This window comes from Scaptodrosophila lebanonensis, unplaced genomic scaffold (assembly GCF_003285725.1).
Source record: "Scaptodrosophila lebanonensis strain 11010-0011.00,11010-0021.00 unplaced genomic scaffold, SlebRS2 tig00000001-arrow-pilon, whole genome shotgun sequence".
Taxonomy (NCBI): domain Eukaryota; kingdom Metazoa; phylum Arthropoda; class Insecta; order Diptera; family Drosophilidae; genus Scaptodrosophila; species Scaptodrosophila lebanonensis.
Genome location: NW_022060529.1, coordinates 5,574,425 through 5,592,166, shown reverse-complemented (window position 1 = coordinate 5,592,166; position 17,742 = coordinate 5,574,425). Strand labels below are relative to the sequence as shown.

The window sequence follows — 17,742 nt, the reverse complement described above, 5'->3', positions numbered from 1 at the left end:
GAAAATAAAAAGCGCGATGTGTATAAATGTTTTGTTTGACTTAAGCTTAAGTGTATAGTTCAACAAATGCTGTTTAAAGGTTCCATTTGCAGCCCTAAACGCGCAAATATGTATACGAATGTAAATGCCAAAACGTTTTGACCAAATCGTTTTGGGAAAAAAACACAAGGCACAAAAAATATTCCCCAGACATTGATATTAGTTGTTAGCCTATCGGTGAAATTTACCGTTTTTTATGCCTTGTTTTAACGAGCATTCATTAAATATTCAAATGACAAAATTTCCAGCAGCTCAAACTGTTAAGGCATTTGCGTTAATTTATTTCTCCTGCTATTTGATTCGCTTTAAGCGTTTACGGCACGTGCTCGATAATCAAATACTGACAAAAAAAAGGGCATAAATAAATAATTGAATGTGCGAAATATATTTGCTTCGATTTGCATAAAGTCCGTCCTTTTATGTTTTTAACAATGGTCAGTGCCATTTCCCATTGCATTTATGCGGTTGATTTACTCGCGCGAGTCCTTGTCGGTTTTTTGTTCGCAGGGTTTGAGTCGGTTTCGTAATTAACGGATCAACGCAAAATATATTTGAGGGATTTAAGTTGTTGACTTTTAAACCGTTTGACCAAATTCCAAGGCAAGTGTCTTTATAAATTTCCACGAATAATAAATAGTATTAATTTAGAAAGCTTTTTGCATTATTAATCGCTAAAACAATAATGTTAATGACTTGATGTTTAAGGAACAATTATGTTTTTAATCTCGTAGCTGTCAGTTGAACTCGGGCTTTATTTTTCCTTAGCTATGCGATAAGCATTTTGCCATTGATAGCAATGGACGGCAATTGCTGGTGATTGTTTTAAATATGCAACTGCTAATTGCGTAAGAATTGATTTTGTACAAATATGTGCAAAAAAATATATTCAAAAAGAAAATAAATGTATAAACGAGAAAAGCCCGTCAAAAGAGCGTTAAGTTGGAAACCACTTCAATGCATTTAATTAATTTTATTTTCCAGTGTAAGATTTAGATGGAATTATTGGTAGCTCCAAAAAATTTGCTACAATTATAAATAGTTTTTTCAGCATCGTGCAAAAATGATTACATACTTTTGGGCTGATCGATTTTAACTGCGGTAAATGCGGCCTTGAAGTTTTTATACATACTCGTACGTTTTTTGTTTTATTGATGCATTTCTAGACGAATGAATCTAATCCTTGAAATCCTTGAACCTATGGCGATCAAGTGTATGCCTAAGAAAAGTTTTAAGATTTTACAGATACCATTGGCCATGATCCCCTACATGGCAATATATATGTACATTCAACAAATCTAAACAACTAATCAGCACGATTGGATATCTAATTGTTTATAACTATAATAATCTGATTTCTTCAGCTGACATTCAGTTTAATTTGAAGCGTTTGTTGTTAAATGCTAGAATTTCGCAGCATTGTTTGATTGTAAAATGTTAAAGGACCCCCATATACGATCAGCAAAATTAACTAGTTTTCATATTTTACAACACATTTATTATATAACATATTTGTTGCTTACAAATTTCATTTGATCTTTTTCTCTCACTATGATAAATACCGCTTAGCTAAACTTACAACAATTTCACATATATCACAACAAAAAATGCTTAAGCCAACAATGCTTTTGGTACGTGCGCGCACATTAAAAAGCGACAACATCTAACAGCTAAATACACTTAAGGGACTTTCCCGTATGCGGGTTAAGTTCCATGAAAAAACACAAACATGCACACAACTTACACATACATAGGTATAAAGCACATTCATTCGCGCATATAAACAGAGTAGAGAAACAAAACTCATTAAACATCATACATACATATGAACATGTATATACAAGTATACGAGTATAGGTATCTATATATGTGGGTATACATATAGAAGAGGTGCGTGTGCGCCCCAGCTTAAGGTCAAAGTTTAATTAAAACTAATTGTTTATATTTAAGAATGGCATTTGAACTACGCCAACTCTTCGCGCATTCGGGAGCTTGCGGTTGCCATCAGTTTTGACGCCTTGGGCGTATCGTGCTGCGGCAACTTGAAGTCCCCGTCAGATGTTCCGCTCGCACCTGCTGGCAAGCGTAATTGCGTGTCTGCCCCGGCATTGGTCGTGATTGCGGCGGACTTTTCTGAGATTTCCGGTGAGCCCGGCGCCTGGCGGTAGCTGCCCGTTAAGCGTGCCACTAAATTGTTGACAGCTCGAAGTGTCGATATTGGTATCTGCAAGGGAAAGGAGGAAATTGAAAATTACTAAATATCAAATTTGTTTGCGTTGGCCGTGGCAAGTGGCATCAATATTCGGTCGATGGTCTATGTTCGTTGTTTGATGGTCTGTGCGCTTGGCACATTCAAAGGCTCAGTGGGTGGGCCGGCCGAGGCTTAATTAAAAATTTGGCACACTTACCTCAAAAATGCTGTCGATTAGTGGTCGAAAGCTGAAAAGTGGATAGCTTGACTCCACCGTGTTGCTATGGCTGGGGCCAGGCACAGCATTTGCGGCCGTGTTGCCCCCCACGCCCAGGCTGTTCAACAGCAGTGCAGCATTTTGTTGTAAGCTATTACCGGCAGGATTAGGTGCGTATTGTTGGGGTGCGGCGGAGAGGACGGCTGGTCGCTCGTAGTGCGCATAATCGTGACCGGGATAGAGCAACATATTCTGTACGGGCATGGGCTGTAGCATGGTCTGAGGAAGAAGAAGACAAACAATAAGTTGAGAAATGAAACAATAATGCATTTGTAGGTACGAGTACGAGTTGAAATGGCTTTTTAAACAAAAAATGTCTAATAGCTTGCTCGTTAGCATAAACTTGTTGCCTTTTAATTTTACACGTACACAAGCATCTTTTTCTCGGCTGGTAATTTCAAATTCAAAGGCATCTGCTGCATGTAATTATGTGTGTACATTGCTTATACGACATGTGGGTTGGCCGTGGCCTTTGGCTAAAGTGCAAGGCTTGGCTTAAATTGCATTTGCAACATGACCGGATTTTTTTTTGTTTGCAACATATGCACAGTATAATTTAAATGACAATTAGTTTGATATAAAAGCATTAAAGCATTTTCATATTTGTCTTGTCACTCTGTGGTTTGACTTAATGACCATTGAAATAAAATGCATTTAATTCTAGTTGAAATGTACAGCTTACATCATTGACCAGCAGGACCTCATTACGCTGGCCGCGCGCATAGCCTGTGACCCGCGTAAATTCTGTGACCAAATGCGACATGACCACCAAGAGCACAAACCATACAAAGCGATCCATCGCCGTGATAATTATCTGTAAAATGCAATTATAAATGGGTTTGTAAATTAATTTTCGGTATACGAGTATATGTGTTGGCGATTACTCTCCAGCTTCAGTTGTTATATAATTTGGATTGTTTACTGTTAAAAAGCTGTAAATATGCTCGTATGTATATAATTTCATTCAAAGTGTATGTACATATGTGTGGTGTGTGATGGTGTTAAAACATTTAGCATTGACATGGTCAATATGTCTGTCTCTTCAGATTTACAATTGAAAAGTTACTTCTTCTTTAATATTTAAATCTAAACTAATATGTGAATATGTTATAAAAAATCCGCACCAGTAATTTGCATAAATATCTGCCCACAGTTGCAAACAAAATATCCTCCATATGCCAACAATTTATTTAAAACCAATACCCAAATTTCTCACAGTTTTCAAGAAATTTTGGAACTCAATTTAAATTTTTGTTGTTATTTGTCTTCAGCTCATGTTTTAGTAACTCTAAGAAAGCTATAGTCACAAATGTAATGTGTGCCACAAATTCGTGGTATGTACTTGTATGAATGCTAGTGTAAGCAAGTATGTTTTATATAGCATTTGTACTTAATAAATAATAACTTTAACTATATAATTATAGTTTGAAAAGATTGTTAAAAGTGGGTACAGGGTTTTTTTTTAACATATGACTTTGTTTGCTCACTCATTAAAAATATAAACAGATTGTTTAATTAGTTCAACTGCAGTCTACTAACTCGATGAAATTGAGTAAATTGATAATTGAAAATGAAGCTTTTCTGTAATTATATTTATATAGGACATTGAACATACGTCATTGTTAAAACTCATGGCAAACCAGATTAGATTACTGATCGCTGATGCAAACACTTTCAATTAGTTGAGCGCCGCCACATTGATCTTGGATACGCGCAATTAATAGTCGGCGCTTATAAGGCGCTACAGTTGCACAAAGTCAAGCACGGACACTTATGTTGATATACGAGTAAGTATATATACTAAACTATTAAGCTGTTAGTTTGAAATACAAAGCGCGCGCCAAAATCTCTGCGACTTAGTCGAACGTTGTCTGAAAACGTTCTGAGACATATCGACAGCGGCTTCAAAATATCGATGCCAAACATAAGCGGCAAACATTTCGAGTTTTTTTTTTTTTTTTTTTTTTGTTATTTTATTTGAATTTTCGTTTTGTGCAAAAGTGGCTGCGGTTGATGGCCAACGGCTTGTGCGGGTTTGGGTTCGCGCTGTGTGGTTGGCTCCTAGAATTTGCCGCCGTTGGCGGTAGCATTCTGAAATGTGGATTAGCACAAGGCCAACATGCCGCTTGGTGTTTGCCCAGCGCAACCGGTTCATGATGTTTAAAGTGTTGCTGTTATGAGTTTTCCAGTGTGTTTTTCCATGCAGTTGCAGCGACTACTTTAGCAGCGACTATTTTCGATGTCATATACGTAAGAAAACGAGTCGTACTCGTAAGTGGCTTGAAATGTACTTGTTCTTACCCACTTAGTAGAAGGCTGGTCTCGTTGTCAAGGCAAGCAAATTCGCAGGCATTTTAGTTATGACACTGCTACCAAAATTATGTTTGTGAGTGTGCGTGTGTGTGGGCGGGTATGATAAACGAAAAATAAAAATTTTGAATTGGTAGGCCTATTTTCCTCAATTTTTTAAAGTTCGCTGTTCAATGCAGCCCCTTCCAATTAATAAGCCATTAGTAAAACACAAACAAATCAAAATACGAATTTATCAATAGTATGTATGTATTTTGTATTGTCTGGCTATCTAGCATGAAATATGGCAATTTTAGTGCTTGCTGAAATAATGGGAACTGAGATAAGTAGGAGCGGTGCCCAACGAGCCATGAACATTTAAAAGCGACACTGACTTTGCGTATGATGTCCCACCCGTCCGACCACGTTGCCTCTAATTGTAAAAACGTTTAATTGGTTGTTTGCTCTTTTTGTAGTTGTAGCTAAGTTGTTTTTCCTTTTATTGTTGGCTTTGCAGCTACAAGATTCTGCCGATGCCTTGACACAGTTAGAAGACAAGGTGCAACATAAAGCTTGGTAATTAAATAAAAAATTAAACAACTGTTGGCTATATGACAACCATGACCCTTGTCAAACCGCTTTGAGGTAGAAATATTCAGACAATGAATAAAAATTCTCCTCACCACAAAATTAGCTAAAATCTTTAGCTGATAACAAGAAGCACAACGAATGAAAAAATCAAAACAAAACCCAAAAACATAATTTTACATTTCAATATTTGAAATGCCGTTGAAAACAAATTAAATGAGCACTGTTTCAATGAAACGAAAACGTTGGTAAGCAAAAAAAAAAAACAAAAATGAAACGTGCTAGGAAGTTTTGTCTTCACCGAAGCTGTATACCCTTTACTTTGCCTACTACAATGACTTTATTGTATATACTTGGTATAACCGTACTTGCAATCTTTTTTTCATTACTAAATATTTCATACGTTATTTGCAATTGGTTATTTTTCGCGGCCCTTAATTGGTGCAGCACTAACCGGTATAAGAAGAACATTCGTAACATAAAATTTGATTTATTAAATATATTTATTAAAAACTCTTGCCATATATCGTTTTAGCGAGCTGACATGGCCTGTCTTCACATATTATCTTTGTTGGTTAAAAAGAAACCTCAATGCAAAGTTTCACGCGGGAGCTTTCAAGCTGGAAGGAGTATTGATTGAAAGAGATCGTTCTTTCTTCTTGGCTTTACAAGGTTACACACCAAAATCAATATACAAGTATCTCTAAGCTTGTAAGTGAAGGGTAACTTACAACAGAAGGGGTAAAGTTGCGTCTTTATATTTTACTTGTCAAATAATTTACTTTTGTTTTATTGCTTTGTTTAATGTAGTTACTAAGGCGAAATGAAATTTTTTCATGTGAGCTCATTTTTTGAAATCCAATTACATTTAATTTTTTCAGTAAGATCTTTTTATTAATGCCAGCCGATAAACTCAAATGGACTTAAAGGCTTTGTAATTCTTTTTGTTATAAAATGAGATCAGAACACGTTTAGAAATGATTCAAACACATATGTATATTGTATTCAGTGTAAAAAGTAATAAAAATTGTGACTTATTCAATATCTCAAATTGAAGCTTATTTTTATTTTATTTGGGACTTTTTTAATGGGACTGCATGTAAATGGCCGAGTTTAAAATTGAAAGTGCAATTGTGTGCATTCAATATAAGCCAACAAAAGTCAAATTAAATATGAGCCCAGAAATTACAGTACAACCAAGAAGTTAATTGCATACATTTTGTACAGCAAATATTTCCAAGAAATCACCTTTATATTTAATGTGTCATCAAGGGGAATGTCAATTTGTTGAACAAGAAACACAAATTTTGAATTCAAATTAAAAAATTGTAAATTGTTTAGTCGCATTTGGTTTCTATCGTATATGCAAAGTTTCTGCACATTCATATGAGTACCAGCAGCAATTGTGCCTTAAAACTGCACTTTACATGCCTCAAATTCAATTTGCATAACAAACAAATCCACAAAAACCTTTTACACACTCACATTCACAATGAAAACTCAGGAAAACTCACTGAAAACCACAAAACGAAACCAACTAACGAAATAAAGGAAAAACTTTAGAGCCCCATGCCTACACTTAACAAAAAAATTATTTTCTTTATAATTAAATAAATATGACAACACATTTATTTAAATCAAGCCCAGCAATATTAATATTGCATTGCCATTGAGTCTACTTGTATAGTTAAGAGTCAAAATCAATAAAATAATATGAATAATATACGTAATATATTACTTATATATTATAAGTAATAATAATATACAAGTATTGTCATATGTCATATCTAATGTTACTAAGTAAAATAAGCATAGCTAGCTCAAAAACTTGAAAATTGTATCATTTTACCTGTAAATCAAGAACAAAAATGTACTTCATTTAATTTTTTATTGAGCACGGATTTCTAATTTCGAAACACAACAATGTCATTGGCTTTTTCCTCGAGTGTGTCAGTCTCTTGCCATTTATGTGGCATTTTTGGGAAACGACACAAATAACAAAAACATTACCAGTCACAACATTTTCGCATTCGACTTGAAATATTTACCGGCCAGCTTATGCCACATACATATATACATATATTGCCATTTATTTGTGTTTAATGGAATAATAATTACAATTTGTTTAGTTACTGAAGCTCTTAAATGTATTTTTGGGTTCTAATACGCATTTTTTGTTTGCAATTTTCAATCTGAATAGCATTTGTTTACATTGTCAAATACTTAGTCGGGGTCAGGAAGTTTTATATGGTCGTGTTTAAATCTTGTACGATTTTCTAATGTTTATCGGCCACCTGGGCGTATACGTCATCTTAATGTAATGTAAAATACATATCTTTTGTGTGTGCCACGAAATCGCTTACCATCTATTCCACTTAATAACAGTATCTGTTTCTGTTTGCGAGTTTTATATGTAAGTGTGTATATGTACCCGTATATATGAGAGTATGCACGTGTGAGTGTGGCAGAGTGTATTGTTTATTTTTCGCGCAAAAATCTTTTGTTTTTCTTAGCTAAAACTTTGGTAAATATTATAAGTGCAAACAAACAACAAATTTATACGTACTTATATACTAGTATATGTGAATGTATGAAGTATATGTATGCGTGTATGAATTTAAAAAACCGAAGAGCCTGGCAACTGGCAAACAAGCAAAGTTGATGCAAATGTGGGCGACGGTTTTACTGCTTTATGTGGGCGTTGGTTTCAGCTTCAGTTCGGCAAGTCAGCTGCTGCGACAGCACAGGATGTAAATACCCACGCACACATATATTGTATATACATATATATATACACGTACACACACAGAGAGAGACTAAAACAAAGTCGACTTGTGGCAAAAAATAAAAATTTGAACATCAACAGTCAAATTTTTATCAGTTTTAAGAAGCTCGATGCCTGCGCTGCTTTGCTTGGGCCTTTTGTTTGTTTGCTGTCAATAAACGTTAATTTTTGTTGACAACACGACACGCATACATACATGTGTATATATATGTAAATAAATATGTAAGTGTATATTAAATTAAACCTGAAATTGTTGTGCGATTGCTGAACGAACATGTGAATATGAGAATTTTCTTCAACATTACCATTTACGAGTATTTTTACTTTTTTGTTTACACATTTTTGATTTAATTACTTCCAAATTATATGCATAATTAGCCAAGCTATTTGAAAAATCTGCGCCTTGATGATAAAATTGCCTTTGGCGATTTTAGTAGTATAACAACGGGTCTCGCTGCCTTTAGTTATGCGCGTAGCGTAGGCAAAACCTCAAGGGCCCATTTTTAAGGACTAGCTAGACTATATTTATATTTAAATTCTTGATGTTCCTAATCTGTGTTTCTTCTATACAATACATTAAATTATAAATTTCTTGTCATATCACAAATATGCAGGAAGCTGTTTTGATTAATCTGTTGTCCAAGAATATTCCAATAATTGTTTTGCATGGGTTTATTCACCTACAAGTAAGTGGGTAACGAAAGCAGAATATTCATGACATCAGTATCAAATTAAAATGGAATTTTTAATAATCAGTGATTTGTACCACATGCCTATATCATTATGGTACATATTGAACTGTGAGTAATCTTAGAACCTTTAAAGGGTATTTCATATTTGGTGTTGCAGGCGTAACTTCTTCCTGGTTTTATTTTTCACTTTTTATCTTTGTCGATTTGTACCATCTGTCGCTCAGCCCAACTCGTAGCAGAGTTTTCATTTCATTGCCCTTTGCATTTATTCCCTTTGTTCTACTTGTATTGTATTGTTGCTCTCTAATAAATTCTCATTGTGCTTTCTTTTTCGTGGGCGTTATGCTAGGCTGTCAGCCTCACAGCCGTTTGTTTGATTATTGTGCCAAATTAATACTAATTTATTTGAATTAAATTTATTTGATTAAATGAATGTAATGAGCAGGAATGATTGGGTATGTGTGAAGTCTGGGTTTAAAGTAAAAGTATAGCAAGAACAAAAAGCTGAAGTGTGTTGTTCTATAGAAAAACGAGTTTTTGCTTTTGGGTATTTGCGCTTCATCTGTTCGCTAATTGTTTTTATTGACTATTAATTTCTCATATTGCGAGTTCTGTGTGGAATGTGTTATTTTTGTTTGGGGTATATACTTATGTAAGCCTTGTAGCGTGCTGCTCTGCATAATTTGTCCGGCTGGCTGGCTGGCTTGGATTCCACTACTCTTTTACCTATGAACTTTGGTGCTTAAATGAAAAGACAGCTGGCGCCAACTGTTATTCCTCAACTTAATTCAATGTCTAGCATAAATTTACGTCTTTCGGCTATGATATATGTAGGTTTGTTAGGTGTATGACAGACGAGCATAAAGCCGAAATTATTATGCAAATTGTCCAGAAATCATACAGGCCCAGAACCAGCGAAGAATTTCATGTTTTGACAAAGCAAAACGAAATTAATCACCGGGCATGCAAACCGTTTAAAGCAGCGCTTCGTTTCGAGTGCCGTTGAAGATTTGCGCTTGTGGCTTTTAATGAGGCAGCACTAATTAGCAACAAGGCATGGTAGATTGCTGTGAGCTCTATGATTCTATCGGATACGGTTATGGTAAACCAGGAACTGTTCGCTCCTCACTCACCTCGTTCGTGATGTGTGCTACCATTTTGGACGATAAAGCGATTGAAATGATTGAATGAATTGCGAGCTGTAGTCGTCGAGGTATCCAACAACTATTTTTTTTGAACTGCACATGCGCGCGTTTGGGTGAAAACTGAAACTGGCGGGTAGCAGATGCGTCGCATTTATAAAACACGTAGCACAATTCTTGACAGCAGCCCACAGCAACAGCCAACAACCAGCAACAGCCAACAGCTGATCTTACAGACAGACGTCGAGTCGATTGTTTGCATTACACACGCCCGTCATGCATTTTGCAGTTAAGGTAAATATAGCCAGAGCTTACACATAAAGTTAAACAGGCTGCTTAACTTGGGTGCTGGCTGCCCGACTGTTTTATTTTTGGCAGCCATGACGGACACAGAGGCAGCAGAGGTGTTAACGCCAAAAAAAACATTTCTGTTACTGTTGCTGTTAATGTTGCTGTTAATGTTGCTGTTAATGTTGCTGTTGCTGTTGCTGTTAATGCTGTAAATGTTGCACTTGAGTTACAAATGGTTGAATTGCTGCAGAGCCATGTCAAGCATGAATTTCTCTTTTTAGCAGTAATACCAACTTGGGAAACCAGTTTTTGTCTGGGAACTGGAACTGGCGTTCAGTGAAATGTAGGACGTGTAAGAAAGTTTACTGCTCCATTGCTCTAGATTTACTGCCAACTGTTTAACAAAAACTGGTCTACTACTTGAGAGTCAAGTACTACCTCAGTATGCTTAGATCTTTAGTCGATAAGTTAATAACATTAGAATACACATTTGTATTATTTAAATGAGGGAACAATCTTTATTTGGAGCTGCGCTGGTTGCCAGAAAAGTAGCTGAGCTTGTATTAAAAGTTAACTGGCCTTTTTTGGTGTACGTCGATCCTGTGACTTTTGAATGATTTGCAATTTACTGCTGTTCAATGAACTCGCCCGCGCCACTATAGCAACACCCGAGTAGTTTACCTTACGTTCCTGACCGAGTTTCTACAGCAGCTATATGTACAATATACTACGTTGGGTTCTACAAAAAAACTTGGCTGGGCATTAACATCGCTGCATCATTATTATCGGCATCAGCCGCTCACTTAACCCTGTGTCTCACTGACTTCACTGCGAGCTTAAGTTGGTAAATGATATGCACGATACATGCACACTCACGTCAACAAAAAGCAGTGGCGTCTTCAGACCGGAACTACCTTGAACTCGAACGCAGTGGCAGTGAATAAACATAAAAAAATATTCATATGTTGAAGAGACGAAAGTAAAACAGAAGTGAGTACGAAAATGAGCCAAAAAGGTTGAAATTTAGCAGCGGGCTTCAGCATCAGAGTAAACTGGAAATGAATATCCAATATTAATGTCTGATGACAGTAACGTTGGAGTGAAATTCTGAGGAAACGGGAAAGAGCAGCTCCCACACCTTCCAATTTAAAGTACTTCGCCATAGATATTGAATATTCAGAGTTGTAGGCTCTTCAAAATATTTCATTCGAAATTTGTTAAAGTGTCATATTTATGTTTTCTAATATAAATAGAATTTGGTTTTCATAACGCGATTTAAACAAATAAGCTTGCATTTTCAAATATAAATATGCAATTGTCTGTGGAGCCTTCTATTCTATTACTGTTCTGTTTTACTTACTATAAGTTGAAAGCAGTTGAGTATATTTTTATAACAGTATTTATTTAAAGGTCGAAAGAATTTGCAGCAAATAAAAAGTTATGATAGCGCAGGTGTGCTAGTAACCCATTTTCCATGAGTCTCTATGAGAACGACGTCAGGTCAGGTATCAAACTAACGACATGAGTATGAAAGTAAACACGTTGACAAAATTACCCTAAAGTTTGTCCCTATGTCTATACCCAAGCTGCTAACTGATCTATCCCAAAGGGAACCGTTAACAGTGATGTGTCAACAGCGCACAAACTACAAAGCAATATAAAGTGTTTGCTGAAAGGCACGGCAACCTTTGACCTTGTCGCATTAGCCAAAGCAAACAGATTTATGAAGCATTGAACTTGCATGAATCACTTTGAACTTTTTCTACTCTTACCCTTACTCGTACTATTGCAGTGTGTGTTTGTGTGTGTGTGTTGCCATTTTGTAAACGCTTATGAATCATTCCGCAATCGCTGCGCCCCTTTTGCGCCAAAATAAACATGAGAAAAGCACAAATACAGACGGCCAGACAAACAGACAGTTGGACAGACACTCGAACACTTATCCATTTGGCTAGTGAGTGTGCAAGTAGATACGTTTTTTGTTTTCTTCTATTTTCTATATAAACACTAATGTGTGTTTATTTACCAATATTACAAATTGCCAATACAGCAGCAACAAAATCAGCAGCAGGCGAGCAGTCCTTGAAAGCAAATGGATTGGTCTGGCCTGACTTGGTCAGTCAACTGGCTGCATAACTTTGTAAAATGCAACCGACAGTTATTGACCCTAAACTTGAACTAGAAACCAAATAACCAACCAAAGAGCGCAAAATTGAATTAAATCGAACCGGCTCGCTTCTGTCTGTTGATTGTTCGTTTAGCTGCTGACGATGCACAAAATTTAAATAACGAATTAACAATAGCAACAACGCCAAAAGAAACCGTTCAACGGTTTGTTGTGCACCTTTTCCGCTGGTCACACTTATGCTCTGCCTCCATTTTTGAGCAACAATGAGCCAAAAAAGCAACAATAACAACGACAACGCACCGTCATAAGCCAACCGCCGTAAGCCCTGACATTGCTCAGGGTCAGCTTTATATTTTATTACCTGTTTTGCTTATAGTTCATTTTCGTCATTAATATTATGCTTTGTGCTGGTTTTTCTTACAATTGTTATTGTTGTTTGCTGGCTTGGCCCGTTGGTTGGTTCGTTGGTTCGTTGGACGGTTGGTCCGTTGGTTTCTTTTTTCTCACGGATTTGTAGATAGCGGCAAAACGTGAACTTTTTGCGGAAAACGCGCGTCGCCATCGCCATCGACGTCGTCATCGCAATCACAATCACAATCATTGCCCTCCTCTAAAATCGGCCAGTTGTATAGCCGCCGGAATCAAACTGCCGCCCCACCTGACACGTGCAAGAACACAAAAACCCAGTTGTGCTTTAACCAAAAGAAATGTTTTTGGCTAAGAATAAATGATTATACGAGTATGTAAAAGCTGGGAAAAAGAACGAGCAGAGATTTATTTATGGCTCATTATTAGCATTTGGTTTTTAAGATTGTGCGGGCAAATTGCAGAAGGTCGATTCGTTTTTATTTTTTACTTTTTTTCATTCTTTTTCTTGCTTGTTTTTTATATTAGCTGCTTGTAACCGGCTTTTTTGCGTTGTAATTTGACGTTAATGTGAATTTTTTTTCTTTTTATTTTTTTTGCAACCATTGTAGTTTTTTGTTGATTGATTTTTGGCACACAGCCAAGCAAAATAACAAACGGATGGATTGTATTCTCACAACATAGAACAAAGTCTTTATACGCATGGTTAGCGCTTCGTTTCATTTGCTAGAATGGTTTCAGAAACTGGCCAATTCATTATGTGAGTGCCAAAGTTTCTGATAAGTAAGTAGTATATACTTGTACATAGTATTTGCAGTGAACAAAGTTTTTGGCCCTCTTGTTTTAAATACCACTAATTTGGCATCAATTAAGCGTAAGTACCACGTAAAGTACACAGAAAGGAAAACAATTAAGGTGATGTCAATAAAAAGTGAAACTGCAATTAAACTTGGTAGAGTTTTGTAGCAGCAACGTAAATCAAGCGGCTAATTAATGACATTCAGTAGCGCACGCTTACACATACACTCCAGCATATGTATGTTTACATTGATTCGCACATACACACACGCACATGCAAATAGAGAAACTCAAACTGCACACACCGTAATTGCCGCAAGCGCCACAAAAATGGTAGCCACTTAATACTCATATAATCAATGTAATTAATTCGCATTAATAAAAATACCCACAGGCACACTTACTCATTTCATATTCATGTGTTTTCCAAAAGAGAAAAACTCTGTAGGAAGATTCATACCATATTATATTTCTGCCACACCGAATTTTTCCCTATGGGCATTTTTTTAATTATTTCACTTTAATTTCGGCTTAAATAAGTAAATGTTTAAGCAACGAATAAATTAATGAATATACAATTAAATTTTGTTTACTTAAAGTGGAAATCATTACAAATACAAATGCAAACTATAAGTATACTTGTAAGGTAAGAAAGCAGAAGAAAAACAATCAATTATAATGTTTAATTTCGACACCAATTCATTGTGTTAGTTCCACATTTAAGCACATACCTTATAGATCTCGTTATAAGAGACTTTAGAAGCTTTCTCAATCAAAATATCGTTCCCAAATTTAGTTGAGAAGCATTATTTACCAAATACAAGTATATGCTATTATATCTAATTTACTTTTGAGCTGTTTTCATATTTATGTTTGTTTTTGTTTTGTTTCTGAACAGTATTACAACTTTGAATTTTCTGTCATGTAGAAAACAAAATAAAATTACGTTATTAAATATCTAATTTGTTAAATGAAAGCACATAAACACACAACATTCAGCTGCTCTTTAAATATGCTAATAAGTATACGGCTAATTAACTTGTTGATTGAAAGCGGAAAATTTAAATAAATGAAGTCAAGTGTACTTTATAAATACTATAATGTTATTCATACTATATGTATATGCACATAAGTATGCCTATAAATTGGAAGCAATCGTTTTTGGTTCCAGACTGCACTGCTATTGTATGCTCTTCCAACTGCACGCCAAATCTTGATAGTAGACCAAATAGTAAGAACATTTTTGATTTGTTGTAAACGCGCCACACTTAAAATATGTATGTAATGGAAGCAGCAATTCTTCCTACAATCTACATTAGTACCCACAATATCTTATAGATCACAATATTTTACGAATACTGTAAGTCTGGGAAACTCTTATAGTATATTCGCAAAGAGTATGATGTGCACGATTCGTTCAGCTTGCAGCAGATCAGACGCAGTGGGCGCTGAATGAATGTGCATATTTAAATACCTTTGTGAAAAAGTTGTAGCGCAAAACATAAGGAGTGCATTTATTTAGTGTTTAATATGCCGTGTGTGCAAAAATAAATGTAAGCAAAAGTCGTGGGGCATGAAGCTGTGCGATAAAAGTTACATATTTAAAAATGGGAATTGCAATTCGATTTAATTAAACAGCTGTCATTCTATACTACTTTTACGGTTCTCGATGAGCCATGGGCGTTGCAACATTGAGGTAGAACAGTAAATACTCGTTTATAGATGTGCATATGTCTGTGTATGTGTTAATGTTTCTTAAAAGTTAATTAAAACAGCGGGCAGTAAGCTGTGATGCACTTGACGCGGCTACTGGGACCGTCCCGAGTTGTATATGTCCAAGTAGAGGGAGTATGCAACCAGTTTACTGTTCCACTGAGTGGTTTTAGAAAAATCCAAGGCTGTTCATTTAGTCATAAGACAATACTAATACGTTCCGATGCTTGCATTGCTACTAAGTACTAAGTAGTACTTATCTAATTGGCACACCCGAGCGTTCGCCCAAATTCCACGCACAGTTTACTTTAATAAATAATGAAATTGTTGTTGCTGTTCTTCCTATTGCTGTTGTGGCAGTCAACGCCGTAGCTGAGCGTCGTCTAATTGGCTGTCATTTTTACTTAGCGAGCTCAGTTTTTGCCCCTTGCTTCCCTTCAACCAAGAAGCTATTTACTTGTACGTAGCCATGGCTGAGGCTGCTCTCAGCGCACTCTACGTCATTCCATTTGCTGCACTGATTGTTTGCTATTAGCCTAATTGTACTCTGAGCGCGGCCGTGCTCATTAATAATGACAAATGACACAGGCAAATAAATAAATGCGTTGACTAAAAAGAATAATGCTTTTATTTAAATCATGCCACCCCAGTTGGGAGCCAATTGTCGGTTGTTTCTAGTCGCCTTGGCAGCAAATCGATGGCACGTGTACTGACCAACTGCACAACGGCTAAAACGTGTATGCTAATACTTCTCACACAATACTATATTTATTCAAGTGCATTGCAAGTTAGAACAATTCAAATATTTGTGCATACAATGCTTCAAGCGGAGAAGCAAACACTACATAAAACAGTTAAGCTCGACTACTACATATACTTATAGTATGTATGTACCCAGTGGCAGTGGCTGCTAAGGCAAGTATTCAGAATGGATTACGTGACTCAGCGCACAGGTGAGCGATCGAGAATGGCGCGCCTGCGCACCAGCTTTCCAAAAATGTGGTCTGATTTGCATGCGTCGCAAGTACTGACGCATTCGTTTCTCGGATCATTGATACACTTGCCAAAAAAAGAAACAGTAAGTAAAAAATTTCCGTCCTGTGGCATGACATGTTTAATTTTACTTCGTGCTCAATCAGTGGTGATCCAAATATATTCATCGAGTTCCAATTTACATATAACTAAGTAAAGAAACAACCTAACGATGCAACGATATTAAAATGTCCCATATTCTTCATAAATTATTCATTCGTATTCAGTTGTACAAGTATATGTGAATTCGAAATCAGCATAGAAGTGAGATATGTGTATGAGTTTTTACTTTCATTGCGACTATATAACGTTGTTACGTAACTAGCATTCATATTCTTAATCAGAAGACAAAACGATTACTCAAACCTTTTTAAATAGTAGTGCTTTCTCGCTAACAAATTCCACAGAATTTTAATATATCGTTTTTGTGTTTTTGTTTGGTTTTGCCAAGCAAACAAAAATGCAAATGAATTTAAAAGGCGCTTGCTATACGCGTTCTTTTTATGGCCTATCTGTTTTTTATAGGCACAACTAATTCAGTTGATACACAAATAAATCTGAAGCCACATATACTTAGTGCGTAGTGCCTTACAGCAATCGTTACAAGAATTAAGTAACTCCTAATTGAATGTTTTTCTGTCCAACTTGTTACGCATTTCTAATCTTTTATTATTTAAGTAGGGTCAGTTTTTTACAACTCGTCTATAACTAAAGTTGTTTTCGTGTTTACATATTTGTGGTTGTGTAAAGTGCTTAATTACAGTTGAGGCTTGACCTTAGTTTATTTCGTTACCGGGAGCTAATGGCACGTCCCCAAGCGATAACTAAATGACTGTCAATTCATGAGAATAGAAGAGGAGGTAATAAGCCAAGTGTTAAAACCATTGTGGTCTACAGAGCAATACAAATTAAACAATTAGGGGAGAGCATTAAAGAAATTAAACATGCATTACAATTCCCACGCTAATAAATTAACAATTATTAAATTACCTTATCCAGTTGACTGCGTCTCTCAATCATGTTTACAATTTATGAATATTTATATAATTTATTTGATGTTACAATTTTTTTCTGCACTTCTAGGAAATCTCTTTTTTCTCGTTTCACAATAACTTTTCCGTTGTTGTGATATTCGTATACAAACAACTTTTTGTATTTCTATTTGCGCAACGTATGTTTGCTCTTTATGAAATTTTGCGGTAATTGCATTAGCAATAGGGGGAAAAAACTTTACGATTTTATCACTTGTTTTTCAATCGAAGTTTCACACTCACAAATTGAAATTGTATAGAAAAAGTTTTGTAGGAAATACGAGTGAAGCAGATTTCAGCAACGACCGCCTCGTTTTGTATGAAATTCGCAACTGAATGCTTGAATGTATCTTACAGATACTCAAATAAGCCCGGCTCGCAGT

The 17,742-nt window shown here is 35.9% G+C and overlaps 1 protein-coding gene across 1 annotated transcript; it reads right to left on the bottom strand.

Annotated features, from left to right (window-relative positions):
• Window positions 1-1,587: 1,587 nt before the first annotated feature.
• On the bottom strand, window positions 1,588-17,465 carry LOC115633951. The gene is made up of 4 exons (XM_030531469.1): window positions 17,319-17,465; window positions 3,187-3,318; window positions 2,445-2,723; window positions 1,588-2,260 (listed from the first exon to the last, which is right to left on the bottom strand). The coding sequence occupies exons 1-4, from the start codon at window positions 17,346-17,348 to the stop codon at window positions 2,000-2,002; spliced, it is 702 nt and encodes a 233-aa protein (XP_030387329.1). The 5' UTR covers window positions 17,349-17,465; the 3' UTR covers window positions 1,588-1,999.
• Between the last annotated feature and the right edge of the window lie 277 nt (window positions 17,466-17,742).

Excerpts from the sequence above, each read along its gene's own strand:
- LOC115633951 (XM_030531469.1), bottom strand. The coding sequence starts at position 17,348 with ATGATTGAGAGACGCAGTCAACTGGATAAG. Across the intron at positions 3,319-17,318 it reads GACGCAGTCAACTGGATAAG|ATAATTATCACGGCGATGGA; the intron begins GTAATTTAATAA and ends TGCATTTTACAG. Across the intron at positions 2,724-3,186 it reads AGGTCCTGCTGGTCAATGAT|ACCATGCTACAGCCCATGCC; the intron begins GTAAGCTGTACA and ends CTTCTTCCTCAG.